At 51.8% G+C, this 25,601-nt stretch overlaps 1 protein-coding gene across 5 annotated transcripts in view; it reads right to left on the reverse strand.

Annotated features, from left to right (window-relative positions):
• Positions 1–25,601, reverse strand: part of LOC123757626 (maltase A2) — a 443,152-nt gene that overhangs the window by 269,804 nt on the left and 147,747 nt on the right. For all 5 annotated transcript variants that reach the window (XM_069326926.1, XM_069326925.1, XM_045741456.2 and 2 more), the window contains one exon: positions 12,539–12,685. In XM_069326926.1, coding sequence (XP_069183027.1) covers positions 12,539–12,685 — 147 coding nt within the window. The remainder of the gene's footprint in view (positions 1–12,538; positions 12,686–25,601) is intronic.

Raw genomic sequence — 25,601 nt, forward strand, 5'->3', positions numbered from 1 at the left:
CCATTCTTTCACTTTCGGATGGACTCTAAGGATGGCCTCGCTTCTGGCTTCTCAGGCTTTAACTCTTAAACTGCTAAGCTTAAGGGGCCAGGAAACAATAAACCAGCGTTGACTGTAATGAAATGCCATTTTTTGGGTGAGACCCGGAGGCTCCCCAGAGATTACTAGGCTAATATACTAATGTCAGACTTTTACATCAGTTATGTGTATGGAGTTCTGCGGGCCTACCGGGGACCACGAGCCATAACCTGGCCCCCCTCAGAGAGGCATGGGGAGCAATGGCCAATAGAAACCCCCGTGTAGTTGGAAGCATTCTATGTCTGCCATTGACCGGGTCAGGCACCCAGAAAGGTAAGCATCCCAAAACAAACCCTTATTCTGGTGAAAATATTGCTACCAAAAGCCGAACAACTGGATAGAACTCCCCTAAAATAAACAAGCGAACGAGAATGACGTCACACGCCGCCGCGCCACTGTCTGCGCAGCTCCCCCCCTCCTTGGGAGGGGAAAGGGGGAGCCCCAGACCCCTCGCGCCAGCTATCCACCCTTCAGTTCTGAGGCTGGATGTCAAAAATGCGAAAAAACGCCGACCAGAGGGAGGGGGGGGGATGCAGGGGAGTCCCCGGGTCTCACCCAGAAAATGGCGTTTCATTACATTCAATACTGGTTTTCTGGGGAAGCCCCTTCGACTCCCCCGGAGCTAACTACCCACAGAGGAAAACATAGGGACATACTTATGCCTTGGAGAGCCTTGGAGAAACAATCCTGAACCGAAGGGGCCACAACAAACCGAGGAGAAGAAAGAAAAGAAAGCACTGTTCAAAGACCAGGACGGCTCAGGAGGCACATGAGCAGGCCGGAGGTGAAACAACGCACGAGACAACTTGCGAAATGGCACAGAAGTAACATCAATACCGAAAGCAAGCTGAAGCAGCTCCGCCTGCACCACACAATACGAGGCGTCATTGTTAGGCATAAGGGAGCCGGTCGGCCGAGCGGACAGCACGCTGGACTTGTGATCCTGTGGTCCTGGGTTCAATCCCAGGCGCCGGCGAGAAACAATGGGCAGAGTTTCTTTCACCCTATGCCCCTGTTACCTAGCAGTAAAACAGGTGCCTGGGTGTTAGTCAGCTATCACGGGCTGCTTCCTGGGGGTGGAGGCCTGGTCGAGGACCGGGCCGCGGGGACACTAAAAGCCCCGAAATCATCTCAAGATAACCTCAAGAAGAAGGTGACGGTCCTGGAACAACCAAGAGAGAAAGGACAACACCACCAAAACAGAAAGCGAAGCACAATGACGAAGACGTGAAAAGAACTGGAATGACCGCCAGGAGACCTCGTACTGCCACCGAGACGAAGCCCGCAGGTGGGACATCAACAAAGAAGCCACCTGATCACTAGAGAGATGATGATAAAACCGAGTCAAAAAGACCATATGCGAAGACTCGAGGAGAAGATCGAACCAGCCACGTGACGCACCGAGCCGATCTGTTGGAAAAGGCGGAGCTGCGGGAAAACCTCTGGGTTCGGACACCGGGCAAGCAGAGCCTGAAACCACGGCTGGGCCAGTCACCACGGGGCCAAGACGACTACTCTTCCTTGGTGTGTCTCCAAGCAAGTCAGGACCTGGAGCTACAGCTGAACCGGAGAAAAGAGGTACAGGAACCCCCACCTCGGCCAGTCTTGCATTAAAGGCATCGACCCCGACGGCCTCGCAATCGGGGATGGGCGCCATATACTGGGGGAGGCTCTGCGACCACGATGACGCAAAGAGGTCCACCTCGGGGCGCCCGAACGTCTGGCAGAACCAACGGAAGGAGTCGGCATTGACCGTCTATTCCGCGGAGAGGAGAACGAAACGAGACAGGCCGTCAGCGATGACAATGGACACTCCCCGCACATGAACAGCCAGGAGAGTCAAACACCGAGAACTCAGCAGACAAGTCACCAGAAGCACCCAACGCCAAAGAGCCAAGGACCACATCGAACCCCCGCGGTTCAAGCAATGAACCACCAGGGAGCAGTCCGAATGGAGCCGGATCGTCGATCCGCGGGCGACCAGAACCCTCCAAGGTGCAAACCACACCGTCGTGAACTCTCGCATCATGCTGTGAACTCGACGGAAGAACGGACCCCACTGCCCCTGGCCGGCCTGGTGAGCACTCTCGGCTAGCGGAGAGACAAAGCATTTGTGAACAAATCGAGTGAGTGCTCGGGCAGGCACCAAGGCACTGAACCCCGAAAAACCCAAAGAGGAAGCTGGTGACGCAGCAGCCGACGCAAGGTTTCCGGAGGTCGAACCCTGCGATCTCGAGAAAGGCGGAAGGGATGCCCCGAAGGAACCAGAACAGCCGACGAAGCTAAACCCAACCCTGCGGGTAGACCATCATTTAGAAGTTTAGGTTCCCGCACAAACCCTCCAGCAGCTGCCGAGTGACCCGGGAGCCCCCCAGAAACAGGCATAAGCAGGACCGCAGCCGGAGGAGAGACTCCGGAGGAAGAAACAAGGAAGCGGTCCGAGAATCCCACATCAACAAACTGGAAAAGGTGCAAAGACATGCTACTAAGTGGCTCCCAGAACTGAAGGGCAAGAGCTACGAGGAGAGGTTAGAGGCATTAAATATGCCAAAACTAGAAGACAGAAGAAAAAGAGATGATATGATCACTACATACAAAATAGTAACAGGAATTGATAAAATCGATAGGGAAGATTTCCTGAGACCTGGAACTTTAACCCTTAAACTGCGCATGGCGTATATATACGCCCTGAGTAACATGTCCCATGGTGCCCATGGCGTATATATACGCCATAGGGTGCCAGGCCTGATTCAAATGGCCCGCGGCTACACGGGGTTCACAGTAGCTTCCTCAGGGCTCTTGTAAACAGATGCCATTTTAAAAAAAAATCGTGGGCAATATTCTCAAGTGTGAGAGGCACAGTACTGTTGGAGCAACCAAGGCCGGCGCACGCAGCATGAGCGAACAGCATTGATGTTCAGCTTGTGACCACAGCATCGCCGAAAAATGTCAAAATAAATATATAATTGTTATTATTTAGTGATGACAATATTACAGATGACCAATGACTGTGATATAAATAACCAGGGTTGTGATAATAGCAGGATTGTTGTAATAATTAGTGCTGTGGGAGGAGTGATGCTGAGAGATGGAGGGAGACAGCATCGTTTACTGACTGTGTGGCTAGCTGTTATTGTTTGCATTCACCATACCAGGTCAGTGGTTCTCTATGGTGAACACAAATGTAGATACTTATATATAATGTGTGTATTAGTGTAATAACAGCAAAAGGATTATGCTGGGAGGAGCCATATGGGTGACGGAGGTGACGTCGTCTGCACGATTTGTCTAGCTGTTTAGAGGGTGGCCACTATGCTCTTTGGGTGCACTACAAGCTTAGGTGTACAGTTACAGTGCATAAAACATGTAGATATTTATATATAATATGTGTATATAGGGTAATAACACTGCAAAAGGTATTGTTGGGGGAGAAAGTTTAGTGCGTGTGACCTTGAAAGAGTGAGGGAGCCGCCAGCCGCCATCTGTGTATAGCGACGACTCTTAGTGCCTGAACTAATTATATCAGCTTAGCTGTACAGTTGTGGTGAACAAAATATATACATACTTATATATAACGTCTGTATATAGTGTAATAACACCACAAATGGTATTGTTGGGGGAGAAAGTTTGGTGCGTGTGTTGAGGGAGTGGCAGCGAGTGGCTGGCTGGTGTGTGGCGGTAACTCTTCGTTGCTTTTCGACTCTCAATACCAACTTAGTGGTTCGTTATGGTGACCAAAACATGCCAATACTTATATATAACCTGTGTATAGAGTGTAATAGCAGCAAAACTATTTGTTTATAGTTTTATAAACATAATAATTGAATCACTAATATGCACATCATACTTTTGAGTATAGCGATTATTCACCACTTTTATTATATAAATATATTACAATACACACTATTGAATAATATTACTGCAAAAAAACTAAGAAAAAATCAATCGGAGACATTGAAACAATTAGGTAATAATATCTTTGTGGCAACTCCCATCTGTCAGCGCGGGTGACGCTGACCGGGTCTGACGACCGCTCTGTCAACGCCCACTTTTTGCCAGACTTCCTCGGTCAATTGCGCCCAAAATATGGCACCTACAGTTTTTTTTTTTTTTTCCGTGCTCAGGGGACACAATTTAACATGTTTAGAAGACGAAAAAAAAATTTTGAATTTTTTTTTTCTTGCCCACAGGAGTGTAAATGTCCCAAGGACCCCTGAGCAGTGTAAGGGTTAAGAACAAGAGGTCATAGATTTAAACTAGCTAAACACAGATGCCAAAGAAATATAAGAAAATTCACTTTCGCAAACAGAGTGGTAGACGGTTGGAACAAGTTAGGTGAGAAGGTGGTGGAGGCCAAGACCGTCAGTAGTTTCAAAGCGTTATATGACAAAGAGTGCTGGGAAGACGGGACACCACAAGCATAGCTCTCATCCTGTAACTACACTTAGGTAATTACACTTAGGTAATTACAAGACCCAGCCACGACTGAACCTGGGAGGGAACCAGATGGGACTTCCTCTAGTTCACCAAGAACTCGAACCCGGCAATCGGGGAAAGCACCAAATCCCTGGCTAGTAGACAACTGGACCAGCTTGGAGCCCAAACCAGCCAGTCGTCAAGGTAGGCCAACACCCGAACACCTAACAGATGCAGACGGGCTACGACGACCCCCGTAAGGCATGTGAACATGCGAGGTGCCAGATTCAACCCGAACAGGAGACAATGAAAGCGGTAACCTTGACGCCCCACAACAAAACCGAGCCAGTCCCTGAACCCCGGATGAATCAGAACGTGCCAATAAGAGTCCCAGAGGTTCAGGGACGCCATCCAAGAACACAGCTCCAACAGGAACCGAACCAGAGACAACATCGTCACCCGAAAGGAGGGGCAATGGACCCAGAGGTTCGGTACTGGAAACAGACGGGAAACCCATCTGAGGGATGATGGCATTTCGACGACGCCCAAGCAAACCCGCTCCAAGACAACTCGACGGAGCGGAGGAGAAGAGACCTGCCCCGCCAGCCCCGAACCCCCCGAAGAAGGAGGGGACACCCAACGCCACCGCAGGCCGAAGGAAACAACTCGAAATGCCCACAAATCGTGGGACCAGGCGTGAGCGAACAGCACAAGCCTCCCCTACATTGCCCCGTCAACTGGGTAAACCACGAAAGGCCTGGTGGCGCTTACGAGACCCAGAACCTCGCACAAAGCGAGCACCCCGCCGACCAGACAAAGGCAGGTCCGAAGGCAGAGCCGAACCCGAAACTGGCACCAGTGGCCTACCATGACGAGTGGAACCCTGAGCCCTGGCACGACCTCCTATGGACCCACGGAGAACCAACAAGTCAGCCATAGGACGGCAACTGGCTGAAGTAGCCTGAATATACTGCGCCACGGCTGAAGCAGCAAAAAGCAAAGGACAAAAAGGCGAAGACATTCTAAGAGCCAGGGCCCAGGCCGATACCAAGGAGACAAGCATCGCCTGCCGACACGCAAGCCGGGAAGTGTAGAACACGGAAACCGCATCCCGCAAGATCGGTGCAAACATCTTCAACAAGGCAGACGACGCACGCGCCACCGACTCCAAGGCACTGGACAGCGGAACGGGCCCAAGCACCCCCACATCCTCCCCCAAGCCAGTCCGATGTCAGATCCAGGAGGGAAAAGAAGCGCAAAGCTGAAACCAAGAGGCCCCGGGTACGCAAGTCCTCGGCCACCTGCCCTCGGTTCCTCAAAATAAGCCATTTTTTATATAAATATATCACACTACACAATATTGTCATTTTACTAAATGTCACACTACACACTATTGAATAATATTACTGCAAAAAACTAAGGAAAAATCAATCAGAGACACTGAAATAATTAGGTAATAATATCGTTGTGGCAACTCCCGCCTGACAGCTCAGGGGAAAGCAGACCCCTCTCCGACGCTTGCTCTGTCAACGTCTCTATTCTGTGGGGAGCCCCTACGACTCCCTGGAGCTTATCGGGCTAATGTATGTTATGTTAGACCGGGACATTAGCTATGGAGTTCATATCTACCAGGGACCAGCGCCAGAACCTGGCCCCTTCAGAGAGGTTTCAGGGAGCAATGGCCCTGGAAAACCCCATATGGTTTGGGGTTTTCCTTATCTGCCATCGACCGGGGTTAGGCACCCAGAAAGGTAGGCGTAACAAAACATACCCCACATGGTAAGAAACTACAACAAAAACCAAACAGAGAGGTAGAAAACTCCCTACAATCCCAAGGAAAACAATCAAACAATCAATTTACTGACGCGCCGGTCGTCCGCGCAGCCCTCCCCTCCCCGGGAGGAGGAGGGGGGGGGGAACCCGGACCTCACCACGCCGGCTGCCGTCAGTTCGCAAGCTAGTGTCAACCGGGATAGACGCTTCTCTGGCCTCAAATTCCTTGGCGGTGTTTGCCTCGTGTGGCGTTCTCTGCTGTTGTTGTGGTGTGCGGTGGCCAGGAGAACTTCATCAGTGCCAGGGCTACATGCGCCTAGGGCTTCCTTCCCTAGGCGCCCTGTGAGTACTGCCCCTGCGTGTCAGGGTTATCTTCTCTGGGGCGTTCGGGAACCGCTCCCGTAGAGGTTTTTACTGCTCGGCATTTGCCTCGCCCTTGGGGCCAGCTGGGGCTTGGGGCCTTGGGTAGGGAGTGGTTTTGTGCTGGTTAGGGAGTCAAGGTATTGCGCGGCCTGCCACCTAAGCGGCGACCGGTTCCTGTTGCTCTGGGGACGGTGTACTTTTGCGGGGTTTTTCTTTTGTTTTGTTTTTGTTTACCTGGTGGAGGTTCTGCCTCGTGGGCCCATAGTTCCCCTGGTATTGTTTTGGTGGCCCTCTGCTAGGCCCCCGTGCTTGTACACGTCCCAGGGTTTTTCAGTATTATCATTTACCCTTGTTTTGTTTGGGTTTCTTAACCGGTTAGCAACACCTTGCCCGGGCTTCCCGTAGTTGCTACCCTATGGGCCCTGGAAACCCCTGTCAGGGCTCGGGGACCTATGGATGCGTCTCCCGAGTTCCAGCCTGCCTTGTGCGGGTTTGAAGGTTGCAGTGTGCCCTTGTCTCAGGGTGACAGTCACCTGTTTTGCCTCCGTCATGCTGCCTGTTGGGTCAATGACACCTTTGACCCGGAGTCTTGCGAGTCCTATTCTCTGCTTGTGCTCCAATTTTACTCTGAGGATGTTCCTATTAGAGTACAGGCAGCATCAGCGTTGCATGTTAGATTTAGGTTATTGCAACGCGCTAGGTCGGTTTCCCGCCTGGATGCCCCGAGGCTGCCCTGTTTTGGCTTTAGGGACCCTGACCTGGCGGCGTTGGTTGCTATGGCTTTGGCTCCTGCCGCACCCTCTGGTCCTTCCCCTGTGGTTCTTCCTGCACCTCCCCCTCTGTGTCCGGCTCCGAAACATATGCGGTTTTCGGCCTTGGCACAGGATTTAGTTGATGGAGAGACTCGGGCTGCTTCGGGGGCTGCCCCATCCGGGTCGGGGACGGAGGCATTTGAGCTGGTTCCTCCTGCCGAGGCTTCTGGGTCCCACCAGCAGGCCCCCTTGTCTGCCTTTCCCTTGGACTCTTACCTTTTCTTCAGGGGAAGAGGGTTTGGAGGACGGCCCTGCCCCGGGTCCCGACGTAGGGGATCCTGGGGCTGGGGAGGAGTCGGCCTGGGGGCCTTGGGCCCCCTGTAATTACCTAAGTGTAATTACACTTAGATTACAGGGGGCCTTGGGCCCCCTGTGACCCCGCTTGGGTGCTTTTGCCTTCCCCACGGGGTTTATTGTTGCAGGGGGAGGGGTTTTCTTACCCTCCCTCCCTGTATGAGTATGATTTGGGTTCGGCTCCTCCCCGGGTTCGGTTCCGGGCGCCTTTGGGTACCTCGGCTCCGTCTTTCCAGGGGTTTGCTACTTCCCGTCTCTCCGCAAATGTGGCACGGGAAGCTCTTGCTGCATACCTCTTGCGAGAACCGGGTTATACCTCCCCAATGGATCCGTCCTCGTTTGAGTTCGGTTCTTCTTCCCGTTTTTGGGTGCGTTTGGAGGTTCCGGGGTCTTCCTGGCTAACAGACTGCCTTTTCTTTTCGTTGGGGGCGTGGCATGGGTTCTGTCGGACCCGCACGCTTGATTGGCGGGAGACTGCTACTTTTATGCAGGTTTACCTGGGGGGCGAGTTTGAGCACCTTAATGCATGCTTATTCGCTCATGTGCTTTCTAAGGATGTTGGCCTTTTCCAGCTTCACGTGCAGGTTCCTCAGCTTTCGGCTTCCTTGGTTGCGGAGGAGTTGCGCTCCCGTGGGCATTTGGCTTCGGTCTTGCGTTTCTTTTCCCTTCTCGAGCTCTCTTCTGCTTGGCTTGAAGAGGATGTGGGAACGTTGAGTGAAGGGCCTTCGTCCGGGGCGCTGTCTTCGGCAGCTAGGGCGTCGGCTGCACTGTTGAAGCTCTTTGCGCCCATCCTGAAGGAAGCGGTGTCTCTGTTTTTTGCTTCTCGCCTCGCGTGCCGTCAGGCTGTGCTCGCCCTCATTTTGGAATCCGCTTGGGCCCTGGCTCTTAGGTTTTCGTCTCCTTTTTGTCCGTTGCTGTTTGCAGAGTCTGCAGTGTCCCAGTTTCTGCATGCGGCTTCGTCTAGTTGTCGTCCTATGGCGGACTTGTTGATTCTCCGGAGCGGTCGTTCTCGGCAGTTTCGGAGGGGTCGTGCCAGGGTTTCGGGTTCCGCTGGTCGAGGTGGGCCATTGGTGCCAGTTTCTGAGCCGTTGTTCCCTTCGGGGCCAGAGTCGTCTGGTCAGCGCAGTGATCGCCCAATTCGACGGTTGGGTTCTCGTAAGGGGCGTCGGCCCTTTCGCGGTTTGCCCCGTTGACGGGGTGATGGGGGTGAGGCTCGCTTTGTTTGCCCACGCTTGGTCCCACGATTTGTGGGCCTTTTCGGTCGTGTCATCCGGCCTGCGGTGGCGTTGGGCGACTCGTCCTCCTTTGGGGGTTCGGGGGCTAACAGGGCAGGTCTCTTCTCCTGCGCTTCGTCAAGTCATCTTGGAGTGGGTGCGCTTGGGCATGGTCGAAACGACTACGTCCCTCAGGTGGGTTTCCCGCCTGTTTCCAGTGCCGAAACGGGACTGTGCGGATCTGAGGTTCATTCTGGACTTGTCCCGTCTGAACCCCTGGATTCCTTGCCGCTCCTTTCGGATGACTACTCTGTCTCAGGTCCGGCTTCTGTTGGAGCCGGGTGCCTGGATGGTGTCCCTGGACCTCAAGGACGCGTATTGGCATTTCCTATTCATCCGGGGTTCAGGGACTGGTTAGGTTTCGTGGTGGGGCGTCACGCTTACCGTTTTCGATGCCTACCTTTTGGCTTGAATCTGGCACCTCGCGTTTTCACGCGTCTGACCCGGGTTTTGGTGACCCATCTGCGTCTTCTAGGGATTCGGGTTTTGGCCTACCTCGACGACTGGCTGGTGTGGGCTCCCAGTCGGTCAGCTTGTCTGCTCGCCAGGGATATGGTTCTTTCCCAGCTCGCCAGGTTCGGGTTCCTGGTGAACTGGAGGAAGTCCCATCTGGTTCCATCCCAGATTCGGACCTGGCTGGGTCTTGTTTGGGATTCTCGGACCGCTTCCTTGTCTCTCCCTTCGGCGGCGTTGTGGCGGCTGCGGGACTGCCGTTTGCTGTTTCTGAGGGGGTCCCGGGTCACTCGGCGGTTGCTCGAGCGGTTGTGCGGGAGTCTGAACTTCTCTGTGCTAATCTACCCGCCGGGTCAGGTTTGAATTCGGCGTCTGTTTTGGTTCCTTCGGGGACGTCCTTTCCGCCTCTCTTGTGATCGTTGGGTTCGCCCTCCGGGGGTCTTATGTCGGTTGCTGCGTCACCGACTTCCTCTTCGGGCTTTTCGGGGTTCGGTGCCTTGGCGCCTTCCCGAGCCCTCGCTTGATGTGTTCACGGACGCGTCATCTCTCGGCTGGGGATTTGTGACCAGTGCTCACCAGGCAGGCCAGGGACGGTGGGGTCCGTCCTTCCATCGGGCTCACAGCACGGTTCGGGAGTTCGCGGCTGTCTGGTTCGCGCTTCGGAGGATTCGGGTCGCTCGGGTATCGACCATTCGCCTCCATTCGGACTGTTCTCCAGTGGTTCATTGCCTGAACCGCGGGGGTTCTCTTCGGTCCTTGGCTCTTTGGGGTTGGTCCCTTCGAGTGGCTCGTCTGCTAGATTCTCGAGGTTTGGCTGGACCTCTTCGTGTCGGCATGGTCCCGGTGTATCCCTATATATGTGACGCCCTTCCCCGACTGCGAGCCGTTCGCGGTGGATGCCTTTCGGCAGGACTGGTCGAGGTGGGGTTACCTGTACCTCTTTCCTCCGGTCCAGCTGTTGCTTCGGGTTCTGGTTCGGTTAGAGACATTCCCGGGGAGAGTAGTCCTCGTGGCCCCTTGGTGGCCGGCCCAGCCTTGGTTTCCGGTGCTTTTGGCTCAGTGCCCGAACCCGGGACGTTTCCCGCGGCTCTGCCTCCTTCAGCAGGCCGGCCCGATCCGGTATGGGGCTGGTTCGACCTTCTCCTCTGCTCTTCGCGTCTAGTCTTTTTGACGCGGGTGTATCACCATTTCTATGGTGATCAGGTGGCTTCTTTGATGGTGTCCCACCTGAGAGCTTCGTCTAGGCGACAGTATGAAGTTTCCTGGCGTTCTTTTCGCCATTTTCTGGCTCTTCGTAGGTTGTCTTTTCTTTCGGATCGGGTTATTTTGTCCTTTCTTACTTGGCTTTTTCAGGACCGTCATTTGATGCCTAATACTGTCGCCTCGTATCGTGCGGCGCTGGCGGAGCCGCTCAAGCTAGCTTTCGGGGTGGACATCACATCCGACCCGTTTTGTAAGCTTTTCCGTGCTATGTTTCACCTCCGGCCTGCTCATGCGCCTCCTGAGCCGTCCTGGTCCTTGGACAGGGTGCTCTCCTATCTTTCCTCTCCTCGGTTTGTGGTGGCCCCTTCGGTTCCTGATTGTTTTTCCAAGGCTTTGTTTTTGTTGGCATTGGCCTCTGGGGGCCGGGTAGGGGAGCTTCATGCTCTCCTCTGGCGCAGGGGTTTCTGCTCTTTTGGTCCTAGGGGTAGGTTTGTCCGTTTGCAGCCTTCTCCATCCTTTCTGGCGAAGAACGAGACGGCTGCTTTCCAGAGGGGTCCGTGGGTCATTGATGCTTGGTTGGTTCGGCCGGGGGTGCATCATGTGTTGTGTCTGGTTGCTGCACTTCGCCGTTACCTGTGCGCTTCAGCCGGGGTGGCTGGGGATGCGCTTTGGGTTGATCCGGTTTCCCTCGTTCCCTGTTCCAGGGCTCGGGTCTCCCAGGTTGTCCGCAGGGTTTTTAAGTCTAGCCAGCCTGCGGTCTATCCTCGCGCCCATGACGTTAGAAGTTTGCGGCTTTGGCTGCCGTGTTTGGTAATATGTCTTGGGCACATATTCGGGCGCGTGGATTTTGGAAGTCGAACAGGGTCCTGGCCGCCCGTTATTTGGTGAACGTCCCTGCTCCTCGTCGTTCTTGTGTTGCTTTGGGTCGCAGGTTGCAGCCAGTTGTCTTGACTTCGTGTTGAGGAGTTTGTGGCCGCCGCCTCCCGGGTAAGTCCCCTTTTTTCCTTCTCTTTGGGTATGTAGCTCCAGGGAGCCATAGGGGCTCCCCACAGAAAACCAGCGTTGAATGTAATGAAACGCCATTTTCTGGGTGAGCCCCAGAGGCTCCCTGGATACCCTCCCTCCCATCCGGTCGGCGGGATTTTTCGCGTTGGTTGAAGCCTAGTTTCCGAACTGACAGCAGCCAGCGTGGTGAGGTCCGGGGGCCCCCCCTCCCCCTCCCGGGGAGGGGAGGGCTGCGCGGATGACCGGCGCAGCAGTAAATTGATTGTTTGATTGTTTTCCTTGGGATTGTAGGGATTTTTCTACCTCTCTGTTCGGTTTTTGTTGTAGTTTCTTACCATGTGGGGTTTGTTTTGTTACGCCTACCTTTCTGGGTGCCTAACCCCGGTCGATGGCAGATAAGGAAAACCCCCAACCATATGGGGTTTTCCAGGGCCAATGCTCCCTGAAACCTCTCTGAAGGGGCCAGGATCTGGTGCTGGTCCCTGGTAGGTCTGAACTCCATAGCTAATGTCCCGGTCTAACATAACATACATTAGCCCGATAAGCTCCAGGGAGCCGTAGGGGCTCACCCAGAAAATGGCGTTTCATTACATTCAACGCTGGTTTTTTGGACAGACTTCCTTGCCCTACTGTGGCCAAAATATGTCACCTACAATTTTTTTATTATCTTTCCCATGACCAGGGAACACAAATGAACACTTTTATAAGAAAAATATTTTATTTTATTTTTTCTATTTCTTGTGCCTGGGCATGTTGCAGGCTATACAGTAATTGCAAGAGCAGCCCAAGGGGTTAAATACAAATTTGTTAAAAAAACTATTCTTATTGCAAATTCTTGGGATACATAAAAAGTATACTGGTATATACCTGGATGTACTCAAGTTTCGATATAAGGCCAGGTAAATCTCCAACTCCATCTGCATTGGAGTCTTGAAAACTTGGAACATAAATTTCATACATGACTGAGCCTTGCCACCAGGCATGAGCAGGATCACACTCAGACCCTTGGGGCATCTGTTAACAAATAATAAATGTCAGTATCTGCATCATGCACTGAAATAAATTGCATAATTAATTTATAAAACCTAAGGATAAACTTTAATTTAACTAATAACATCTTAACACTAACAATACAGGTACTTATTTTTTAATCTGGAGAGGCCATATAACTGGTATATAATATATGAAGCATATAGCATCAATACAAAACATTAGAAGTCATAGTTAAATGACTCGTAAAACGTTGTTAAACGACTTGGCGGCTCGTATTCCGGGGAATATTACAATTAAGAACTTGCCCGAAACACTATGCATGCTATGTCTGCCATCGACCGGATCAGGCACCTAGAAAGGTAAGCGTCCCAAAACAAACCCCTATTCCAGTTAAAATTGCTAACAAAAGCCGAACTAGTGGATAGAACTTCCCCAACAGAAAACACGCAAACTAGTATGACGTCACGCGTTGCCACGCCACTGTCTGTGCAGCTCCCCCCCTCCCCAGAAGGGGGAAGGGAGAGCCCCAGACCCTTCACGCCGGCTACTCACACCTCAGTTCTGAGGCTGGATGTCAAAAACGCGAAAAACTGCAAACCAGAGGGAGGGAGGGATGCCGGGGAGCCTCCAGGACTCACCCAGAAAATGGCGTTTCATTATATTCAACGATGGTTTTCTAGAGGGAGCCCCGTCGGCTCCCCTGAGCTAACTACCCACAGATGGAAAAAGAGGGACTTACCCTAGAGGCGGTCGTCGCTCACTCCTCAACTCAAAGTCGAGACAACCAGCTGCAACCGCCGACCAAAAACAACACAGGCCCAACGGGGCCCAGGGACATTTACGAGGTAACAAGCAGCCAGGACCCCTGTTCGATCGCCAAAAACCTCACGCCCGAATATCAGACCAAGACATGTTCCCAAAGCTGGCAGCAGGAGCCGCGAACTTACGGACATCATGGGCACGGGGATAGACCGCAGGCTGGCTAGATTTGATAGCCCTGCAGACGACCTGGGAGACCCGAACATACGAACAGGGAAGAAGGGAAACCGGATCAACCCAAAGTGCGTCCCCGGACACAGAAGCCGTGGCGCGCAAATAATGACGAAGTGCCGCAACCGGACACAAAGCATGATGCACCCCCGGCCTGACCAACCAAGCATCAACCACCCACGGACCCCTCCGGAACGCAGCAGTCTCATTCTTCGCCAGAAAAGAGGGAGACAGCTGCAGGCGAATAGAACAATCGCCACGACCGAAAGAGTAGAAACCCCTGCGCCGGAGGAGAGCATGAAGCTCCCCGACCCGACCCCCGCCAGAGTCTAATGCCAACAAGAAAAGAGCCTTGGAAAAACAATCCTGGACTGAAGGGGACACGACAAAACAAGGAGATGAAAGGTAAGCGAGCACTCTGTCCAAAGACCAGGACAGGTCAGGCAGCGCATGAGCAGGCCAAAGGTGAAACAAAGCACGAGACAACTTGCGAAACGGTGCACACGTAACATCGATACCAAAGACAAGCTGAAGCAGCTCCGCCAGCGCTGCTCGATACAAGGCGACAGTGTTTGCCATAAGATGACAGTTCTGAAACAACCAAGAGAGAAAGGACAAGACCACCCTAACTGACAGCGAACTAAAATGACGAAGACCCAAAAACAAACAGAAGGACCGCCAGGAAACTTCATACTGCCGCCGAGAAGAAGCCTGTAGGTGGGACACCAACAAGGAGGCCACCTGATCACCATAGAAATGATGATAGACTCGAGTCAAAAAAACCATACGCGAAGACTCTACGAGAAGATCGAACCAGCCATGTGATGTACTGGCCCGATCTGCCGAAAGAGGAGATCAATTCCAAGGAGAATTTTGTAGGTGGTTATCATGGCTTCCCTTACTCTTCTGTTTTCCAGGGACGTGAGGTTCAGCTCCTTTAGCCTTTCCTCGTAGCTCATACCACTCAGTTCCGGGACAAGCCTGGTGGCATACCGCTGAATCTTCTCTAACTTTGTCTTGTGTTTAAGGAGCATTACTTATGGACACATAAAGTTGTTCAATGTCAACCATTATTTTTTGACTAGTTGTATATTAAAACAACCCGTCCTCTTAAAAATAACGTCACTTTTCGCTCGTATGCGCACTATGGCCAAATTTGGACATAATTTGAAATGAAATCGACTCACGAAAGTGACGTTCTGTTCCATTTTCTATTTGAGTCGTCTGGCGTATGCGCAGAGGTTAAGAGGACACTTTAAATTAACGTTTTTCATACCGTTTTGAAACTTTATGAGAATTTTCTGCCCACCTAACCTATCAGAGGACCCTTAACTTACTGTTGTTGAAAAAAAAATCCCAAATTCATTTTCATTTTTTTTTCATTTTCAAATTACGTCCAAATTTGGCCATACGGGCAAACGGCCAAAAGCGACGTTCTTTTTAAAAGGACAGATTGATTAAAAGGGCTGCAAATGTTCTAAGTTTCAATACTGTAGCCTAAATAGTAAGGGAGATTTTTAATTTTTGTTATTTTTTCAACAAATTTTATACATTTTCAGGTGTAAATTTACAACCACACCTTTCAGATATAATCATTCAATGACACTTTTCTGACACATTAGCATATAATAAAGGATCTATAGGAGGGGATTTTCCAAAACGTCTTTAGTTTTCCTAAAACAAATAGTCAAAGTTCCCAAAAAACTATGCAAATATATCATGTTTATTGCTGTTTAAAAAATCAATAAATGAACTCAGGAAAAAATGCTTCCTTAAGAGTTTAGAGACATAAACTTTACATATAAGGTTTAAGTTTCATGTAAATTGAATAAAAAATGAAAGAGATATTTGAACGTTTATGTTACTCGCAAATAAATAAATAAAAAACCAGCGTTGAATGTAATGAAACGCCATTTTCTGGGTGAGCCCCAAAGGCTCCCTGGAACTTATCGGGCTAATGTACGTTATATTAGATTTGGACATTAGCTAAGGAGTTCAGACCTATCACGGACCAGCGCCAGAACCTCGCCCCTTCAGAGAGGTTTCAGGGAGCAATGGCACTGGAAAACCCCCTTGTGGTTGAGGTTTTCCTTATCTGCCATCGACCGGGGTCAGGCACCCAGAAAGGTAGGCATGACAAAACAAACCCCACATGGTAAAAAACTAAAAACAAAAAAATGAACAGAGAGGTAGAAACTCCCTACAATCCCAGGGAAACAAGCAAACATCACACTTTACTGCCACGCCGATCGTCCGCGCAGCCTCCCCGCCAAGAGAGGGAGAGGTGGGAGCCCCGGACCTCACCGCGCCGGCAGCCTAGCATCAGTTCGGAAGCTAAGCTTCAACCAATGCGAAAAATATGATGACCAGTGGGAGGGAGGGTTGCCAGGGAGCCTTTAGGGCTCACCCAGAAAATGCCGTTTCATTACATTCAATGCTGGTTTTCTGTGGGAAGCCCCTACGGCTCCCTGGAGCTTCATACACAAAAAGAAGGAAAAGAAACGGCTGACCAAGGAGGCAGCTGACCAAGGAGGCGGCTGACCAAGGAGGCGGCTGACCAAGGAGGCGGCTGACCAAGGAGGCGGCTGACCAAGGAGGCGGCCGCCACAAACTCCACAACGCGAAGCCGAGACAATAGGCTGCAACCTGCGACCCAAGGCAACAAGAACGCACAAGAGCAGACGCGCGCATAAAGAACGGGTGGCCAGGAACCAGTGCGACCCTCAAATCCTTGCGCCCGAAATAAGCCCTAGACATCACCAACACAGCAGCGAAAGCTGCAAATGTCTGAACAGTATGGGCGCAAGGATAGACCGCAGGCTGGAAGACCTATAAACTCTGTGGACGACTTGGGAGACCCGTGCCACACTTCTGGAGGGAAGGACAAGGAGCGGTCCAAGAGCCCTAAACAAGACCCAGCCGGGTCCAAACCCAGGACGGACAGAGATGGAACGGCCTCCAGATCACCGAGAAAGCAAACCCGGCGATCTGGAAAGAACAACACACCTGGGGAGCATACAAGCGGACCGACTGGGAGCCCACACCACCCACTCATTGAGGTAGGCCAGACACCCGAATCCCAAGCAGACTCAGACAGGGCACCAAGATCCGGTAAAGATGCGTAAATACACCAAGTGCCAACTACAAACTAGGGAAGGCAACAAAAGCGGCACGCCTGAAGCCCAACCACCAACTGTGCCAGTTCCGGAAAACTGGAGAAGAACGTGCCAAGAAGTGACCTGGAGGTCCAGGGCCACCATCCAGGCACCCGGCCCCAACAGAAGCCGGACCAGAGACAACAGTCCTCCGATGAGGGCATAGAACCCTGGGCGAAGACTTAAGAAGTCCAGAAGAACCGCAGATTCGCCAGGCTCGTGTCTGCATTGAGCAGATGGGAACCCCAGAAGGATGGACCGGATCGACCACGTCCAATGCACCCACTAAAATGACATGGCAAAGCACAGGTGAAGAAGCCCACCCTGCCAGCCCTGAACCCCCCCAAAGGGGGGAGAAGCCGTTCGCCGCTGATATCAGAGGCCGGAAGACAACCAAAAGCGCCCACTAACTGCGGGACCATGCGAGAGTCAACAGAGCAAGCTGCTCCCCCAGTGCCCCATCAACAGCGAAGGGAACTGAGCCCCTTCCAAAAGAAAAAGTATACAAACATGTATACACACACACACACACACATATATATATATATATATATATATATATATATATATATATATATATATATATATATATATATATATATATATATATATATATATATATATATATAGACAAGGTGTATTACACACACACAAGGTGTATTACACACACACAAGGTGTATTACACACACGTGCGTATGCACATACACATGTGCACACACACACACAGTGTACACATGTACATGCACATGTGCACACACACATACACATGAAAAGAAAATTACAAGCCGCCGACCAGTGGGCAGAGAGCACCACACCGGCCATGCGAAGAAAGCACAAAAATACATCAAAAGGCCCACCTCGACAACAAAACCCCAAAGTCCCAGCACGACCACAACACATGCCAAGACCCAAAAAGATCAGTCTGCTAGCCAGGAAGACCCCGGAACCCCAGAAGGCAGAACCAGGTCACACACGAGGAAATAAGGCCCCCTGAACCCACAAAGGGGGCCCCAAGAGGAAGAAACCTCCAGAACGAAACCAAAGAACCCAAAGGAACCCAGAATCGAGCTAGGGGGAGCCCAAACCACCACATTTGCTGGCAGAGATACACCACAGAAAGGCAAAGCCCAGCCCCCAGTCAGAACCCCCAGGGAAACGGTCAAAACAGACCGAAAACCGAGGGACAATGTGTGGGAGCAAGCATAAACAGACAGGGACACTGAGCCCAAACCCTAGGGCCCAGACCCAAAACAGACAAAACGGAAAACCCGGTGTAAAATCAACACTCAAAGGTCCCCAGAGGAACAGAAAACAGGTAGAAAACACCAGAAAAGCAAAGAAACGACAACAGGAGAAAAAAGCTCCTGAAAAAGGTGAAAAAACTCACCCAAGACACTCGCTCGCACACCCAAGAGCATGTAAACAAACCGCAACGACGCCCTGGTGGCCACGCCGAGAAACTGGCAGAAGAAAATCACCATCAGAACAGAGGGCTGTGACCAACGCAAAAGATACAAAAACACGCCAGCAAAAGTGGGAAGCAAACCGCCCCAGGCAGGAGCAAACCGCCCCAGAACTGGTAGCAGGCATCCCCCACAGCCCCAGGAACCCGCAACAGAGACCCCGGGGCAGAGCCGTCCTCAAAGCCTTCCGCCCTTAAAGAAAAGAATAAGTACATGGGAAAGGCAGCAAAAAAGGGCCGCTGATAAGACCCAGAAGCCTGGGCAGGAGGAACATGCTCGAAAACCTCCGTTCCCAACCTGAACGGGGCAGCCTTCGAAACCGATCGAGTCTCGGCCCCAACTAAACCCTGCCCCGACTCTGAAACCCGCAGACGGTCTGGAGCCGGGAACAGGGAGGGAAAGGGGCGAACAGCACCTAACCAAAACGGGGCGGCCCCGAGGCATCCAAGTGGGAAACCAACCTAGCGTGTTGCAGCAACCTAACCTAGCTTGCAACACGGATGCCACCTCTACTTTGAACAATAATAACATCAGGAGAGTACTGGAGAACAAGCAGAGAATACCTCTCGCAAAGCTCCGGGTCAAGGTGTCAGTAACCCAACAGGCAACATGATGGAGGTAAAAGCAGCGACTGTCACCCGGAGACAAGGGCACAGCAACCTACGATCCCGTACAAGACACGTTGGAACCCGGAAGACACATTCAATGGTCCCCCGAGCCCCGACAGGGGTTTCCAGGGCCCGTAGGGGTAACAACTACGGGAAGCCCGATCAAGGTGTTGCTAACCGGCTAAACACCCAAAAATAACAAGGGGGTAGAGTACAAAACTGAAATCCCCTGCAACGAGGGGATCACGGGGACCTAGCAGAGGGCCACCAAACTCTACCAGTGGAACTATAGCCACACTAGGCAGACCCCCACCAGGCAAAAGAAAAACCCCGCAGAAGTACACCGTCTCCGGAGGCAACAGGAACCGGTCGCCGCTTAGGTGGCAGGTTGCGCACCACCTTGACGCCCTAACCAGCACAATACCAGTCCCTACCCAGGGCCAAACAAGGCCCCTAAGGCTCAGCTAGCCCCAAGGGTGAGGCAAATGCCGAGTAGCAAGAACCTCTACGGGAATGGTTCCCGAACACCCCAGGGAAGATAACCATGTCACGCAGGGGTACTACTCACAGGGCGCTTAGGGAAGGAAGCCTCTAAGTGCATGCAGCCCCGGCACTGATGAGGAACACCTGGTCACCGCACAACACAACACACGGCAGTGAACGCCACGAAAGGCAAACACCGCCTAGGAAACTGAGGCCAGAGAAGCGTCTATCCCGGTTGACATTAGCTTACGAACTGATGCTAGGCAGCCGGCGCGGTGAGGTCCGGGGCTCCCCCTCCCCCTCTCGGGATGGGGGGCTGCGCGGACGATCGGCGTGGCAGTAAAATGTGATGTTTGCTTGTTTGCTTGTTTCCTTGGGATTGTTGGGAGTTTCTACCTCTCTGTTCGTTTTTTTGTTTCAGTTTTTTTACCATGTGGGGTTTGTTTTGTTATGCCTACCTTTCTGGGTGCCTAACCCCGGTCGATGGTAGATAAGGAAAACCCCAACCACAAGGGGGTTTTCCAGGGCCATTGCTCCCCTGAAACCTTTCAGCAGGGGCGAGGTTCTGGCGCTGGTCCCTGGTAGGTCTGAACTCCTTAGGTAATGTCCCGGTCTAATATAACATACATTAGCCCGATAAGCTCCAGGGAGCCGTAGGGGCTCCCCACAGAAAAGCCACCTGAGGAATTGGGTTGTTTCGACCACATCCAAGCGCACCCCACTCCAAGATGACCCAATAGAGTGAAGGAAAAGAAGCCTGCCCCGCCAGCCCCAAACCCCCCGAAGGAGGAGGGGAGGAGGAGCTACCCAACGCCACCACAGGCTAGAGCACACGACCCGAAATGCCCACACATCGCAGGATCAACTTAGAAACTGGCACCATGGGCTCACTCCAACTGGAAGAACCATGAGCTACAGCACGACCCTTCCGAGAGGCCCCGAGAACGGCCACCCCGGAGAAGCAACTAATCCAACATAGGACAGCAACTAAACGAGGCCGCCAGCAGAAACTGGGTGGCAGCACTGTCTGCAAACAGCAACAGACAAAAAGGCGACGAAAACCTAAGAGCCAGGGCCCAACCGAATTCTAAGGAGAGAGCGAGCACGGCCTGGGGACACGCAAGGCAAGAGGCAAAGAACAGAGACACCGCCTCCCTAAGAATTGGCACAAGCAGCTTCAATAGTGCAGCCGATGCCCGAGCCGCCAAGGCCAGCATCCCAGATGAAGGCCAGAACCTAGATTCAGGAAGCTCCGTGTATTTCTTCGTAAGTGGGTTTGCTACGAAGGTTCCTAAGTGTGCCCTAAGAAGATGCTTAGGTGCAATTTAAGTACGTCCACTTAGGAAGAAATTTGTTGGTTCACCTGCGTGCCGATAGAGGTCACTACCGTGTTTCGTTTGGCCAATCAGAAAGCAGCAACATTCTTCATATTGAAGATTTAGCGCTGGCTTATCGGAGCTCTACTGCCTCCTATTTATGTCGAATTTTCTTATAAAATTAGTATATTTCGAAGTAAAACAATGTTTTTTCAACTTCTACAGCCAGCACCGACATTGTAGTAAAGAAATATGTTACATTTGTTGTTTACCTACGTAATTCTAAGAGATACTGTGTAGCTGTCCTTGTTGCTCGGAAGATGCGCTGACAATTATTGTATATATTTACTGAATTTACCCAAGGGCCACTAACTATCTAGTGGCCTCAAAGAGGACAGAAAGCCAGCGGCTTGTTAAAGGGCCCGCCAATTGTCTTAATGATATTTTTTAGCTGGAATTTGGCATTTACGGCTTCAGCGGGTAGGCAGTTCCATGGGTTTATAGCCCTCTTGGTGGAAAAAAACATCTGTTTTCAGTCCTACTTGAGAGAACATGCTCTCCAACACTATATCTGTGATTGTCCTGTTATCAGTCATTTCATACCAAATGGTATGAGGTATTTTGAGCTCTGTAATTACTTCATACACTCAGGAATATTGGAACATATTCTTGTGCTGCACCTGCTGCACCCAGATTTTGCCAGTGGAGGCTAATAGATCAGCATTAAGTATTTTGTTCGCTCCTAATTCCATGTATGACTGGCCATCCTGTGAGGTGAGGATGTTGGATGAGCTTGTAGCTGGTTTTTGATCTACACTGTGTGGTCCTTTATACAGAATAGGGAAGCAGCACATTGCTGTGTATATACCTAAACATGTTTAAAAATACATTGTTTGAGAGGAGTCTTGTAGAAACTGGTAAGAGTAATTATAATATAATGTTTCCATGATTCAGTGCTTACCTCTTGTGAAAAAATCGCGAAGAGTTGTTTAGTCAGAAGCAGAAAGCACTAAGAAGCTATGTGGTGGAGGCAGACTCCACCCACAGGAGCAAACGGAGAGAAGACAGAGCCCAGGAGGCTCAGGAAACTGCACAACTGTCAACTGACAGGAGAGGCAGGGCCCAAGAGCCAGAGCTCAACCCCTGCAAGCACAACTAGGCAAGCACCCCACCAAAAAGTGAGAACCAGCCCTTGGCCGACAGAGGTGCCAGACATGGCAACCTCACCTGCAGAGCATTAGCAGACTACTAGTGTAAAGGAGGAAATGTATATGTTTATCTCTCAGAATGTTTGGGAATATGTTTATTGTTTGTGATGTGTGTATATGTATGTATTAACACAATGTACGGAATGGGGTGAGAATAGCTTGAGCTAACTCATCCCTTTGTGTGTATTGTACCTCAATAAACTTATTTCAATGTCAATTCCAATTTCACCTGCAGAACAGACACACGACCGTGCCACAACACAGGCGAGCCAAGTAACATACCAGGAGAGCGCTAAAGGTGTGCCCGAAAGCCAAGCATACTCGAGGCAGTAGGCATGGTATGTACCGTTACCTGAATAAAATTCGGAAGTCGAAGGAGAAATACATCCAGAGGCGCGCGCCCCGCAAAAGATGGAAGAGTACAGAGGGGGAGGAGGCGGCGCCACGCCGAGCCATCCCACACCCAGAAGCAGAGGAAAAACGAAGTAACACCCCCAGATATAAATCCAGAACACCCTCAGGATCCAGAGGGCTACGACCAGAGGGAGAAAACAAGCAAGAAGTCGTAGAGAAACCATGAGAAACTACGCGAACACACGAGCATACCGCCCAGAAACAAAACGCACACCGTGGCCCCAGCACACAAGGCACGAACGCACCACCCGTCCACCGCAAGGCGTGGCTCATACACCAGGGGGACACACATATCGTACACACACAATGTACAGACACATCGTAAACACACATCGTACAAACACCAGGAAGGCGTGCGTAACAAACACGAAGAACGCCGAAAATGGAAGTAGAGACGACGCGAAAACAAAACAAGGCGAAAACGAAGCAAAAGAAAACAGATGACAGAAGGTAACCAACGAGGCCGACAAAAGACCAGAGGGAAACCACATCGAAAATCAACAGACGTTCCAATAATGTTGGAAGGTACGAAGAGACTCGCGAACCAACGAGAACAACGACAAGCACCCCTGATCAAGGGACACGCAGGGACAACGATACGAAGTGGTGTAGGCATTGTATGTACTAGGTCAATATATAAATCCATCAATGTGTGTTTCACACCTTGTATGAATGTACCTTACCTGAATAAACTTTTTTTTTTTTTTCAGAACAGTATTGTGACGTAAGAGCAAAAAGGGTAAAGAAAAGGGGGTGAAACACACCCCCAGGAACGACGGGACCAACGAACCCGAAGGAACACGGAACCGAATCCAGGGAGGGGTATACCCGAAAACAACAGGAACACAGAAAGGGAAGGAACAACCCCACTCTGAGGAACTGCCAGCCCCTCACCAAAGGTACAAAGATCCAAGAGGGGCAAAAGGGGATAGGGAGGGGTTGCCCCCGGGCAACCCCTCGGGCAACTCCTCCCTAACCTCGGGAACGACATGACGACATGACATGACCCAGGGCCGAGCCGCACCCCCAAAGCCCCAGCTTAACAAGGAAAAGCCGGGGCAGCCGTGCAAACACTAAGGAAGGGAGCCCACTGGTCAGACCCCATACGGCACGGCTGGAGGAACCGACTCGAATGCATCTGCCACCACCCCGGAAGAGGAAACCCTCGAGACCGCCTGAGTCTCAACCCAACCAGACCCCGCCCCAACCCCGAAACCCGCCTATGGTTCGGAGCAGGAAGCAAGGGAGGAAGTGTGCAGAATAGAAGGGGAAGGACAAGGAGCGGAAGGAGCCAGAGCCAAAGCGACCCCCCACCCCCAAGTCCGGACCCCAACCACCAAAACGGGGCAGCTTTGGGGCATCCGGGGCCGCAAACAACCAAGAGCGTCGCAGCAATCAGCAAGCAACGCCGCAGCCGCCTGCACCCGATTATCAAGACCAGTGGCCTGGGTGAAAGAGAGCGCGTACCGACAACAATCATCGGACTCCGGGTCCGATGTTCTTGTGACGACTCCAGGTCACAAGAACAAGGACCCAACAGGCAGCATGGCGGAGGCACAACAGGTGAGTGTCACCCTGAGACAAGGGGACAGATCAACCGTCAAACTCGCAGGACGCGAGAGGGACGCTGGGGACACACCTATGGGACCACGGAGCCCCTGTGGGGTTTTCCAGGGACCTTAGCTGTTGGTACACGCTAAGGGAAGCCCAGGCAGGGTACCACGAACCGGCGGCCAATTCTACCAACAAACTGCTAAAGCTGAACCCCCAGGACGTGTCCACTCACGGAGGCCAAGCGGGGAGTACCATAAACAGAAGGAATCGAAAGAAATCACCTAGAACAGAAATGGGGGACCATAGTAAAGGCAGACCCCCCACCAGGCAAAAACAAAAACAAGAGAAAAACCCCGCAAGAGGACAACGTACCCAGGCGGAACAGAGCCAGCCGCTGTTATGGTGAAAACTAGCTGTGCAGTACCCCGCGCCCCTACCAGGGACGAAAACTACCACCTACCCAGAGACAAACCAGGGCAACAAAATCCCAGGCGACTCCAAGGGCGGCCCAGTACCGAGCAGTAAAGGACACAGTGGAGGCAGAACCCAAGGCGACTTGTGGAAGGTGGCCCCAAGCCCTAAGGGCAGTACTTACAGGGCACCTAGGGAAGATAGCCCTAGGCACATGCAGCCCGAGTACCGTGGAATCTTACTCCTGGCTCACACCCCACCGGTAGAGACAGTCCACACCATAAGGCACAGAACTGAAACAAAAACCAGCGCCAGAGGCACTCGACCAGCCAGTAATTCCATCAGCCAAGAACTACCAGTTGGATCGCCAGCATGGAGGGTCTGGGCTCCCCCTTCCCCCTCCCGGGGAGGGGGGGGGGGATGCGCAGACGGTGGTGCAGCGACATGATGACATCATGCTAGTTAGATAATTTTGTTTGGGGAGTTCTGCCCACTCGTTCGGCTTTCGGTAGCAATATTTTTACCAGAATAGGGGTTTGTTTTGGGGCGCCTATCCCGGTCGATGGCAGACATAGAATGTTCCCAACCACAAGGGGGTTTCTATAGGCCATTGCTCCTCGTGCCTCTCTGAGGGGGCCAGGTTCTGGCTCGTGGAGCCAGGTAGGCAAGAATTCCTAGCACTTTGAAGCCAGAAAGTTATACATATCCATTCAGCCTGGATAGCTCCGGGGAGCCGACGGGGCTTCCCCCAGAAAAAGACACTGAGGCAAACGCCTCCTGCAGGCATCACCTATTGCAACGAATCCACCACCGCAACGAACGGGGTTGGTCCCATATTGTTCGCCGAAACAAGATTACACTGAATGTATAAGCAAAGTTATTCCACACTGTTTAAACCAAACTAAATCAGCACATATAAGCCCTCTAACATTACCATCATAGCCTTACTTGGCATGTCAACAATATTGTTACATCAGTCCAGGGACCAAATGACCCCCCTCTCATCCAGCATCCTCCTAATGTGCAGAACACTAAAAAACCAGCGTTGAATGTAATGAAACGCCATTTTCTAGGTGAGCCCCAGAGGCTCCCTGGAGCTTATCGGGCTAATGTATGAGACCGAAACATTAGCTAAGGAGTTCAGACCTACCAGGGACCAGCGCCAGAACCTGGCCCCTTCAGAGAGGTTTCAGGGAGCAATGGCCCTGGAAAACCCCTTGTGGTTGGGGTTTTCCTTATCTGCCATCGACCAGGGTTAGGCACCCAGAAGGGTAGGCATAACAAAACAAACCCCACATGGTAAAAACTAAAACAAAAACAGAGCATAGAGGTAG

Source organism: Procambarus clarkii, chromosome 19 (genome assembly GCF_040958095.1).
Source record: "Procambarus clarkii isolate CNS0578487 chromosome 19, FALCON_Pclarkii_2.0, whole genome shotgun sequence".
In the NCBI taxonomy this organism is placed as follows: domain Eukaryota; kingdom Metazoa; phylum Arthropoda; class Malacostraca; order Decapoda; family Cambaridae; genus Procambarus; species Procambarus clarkii.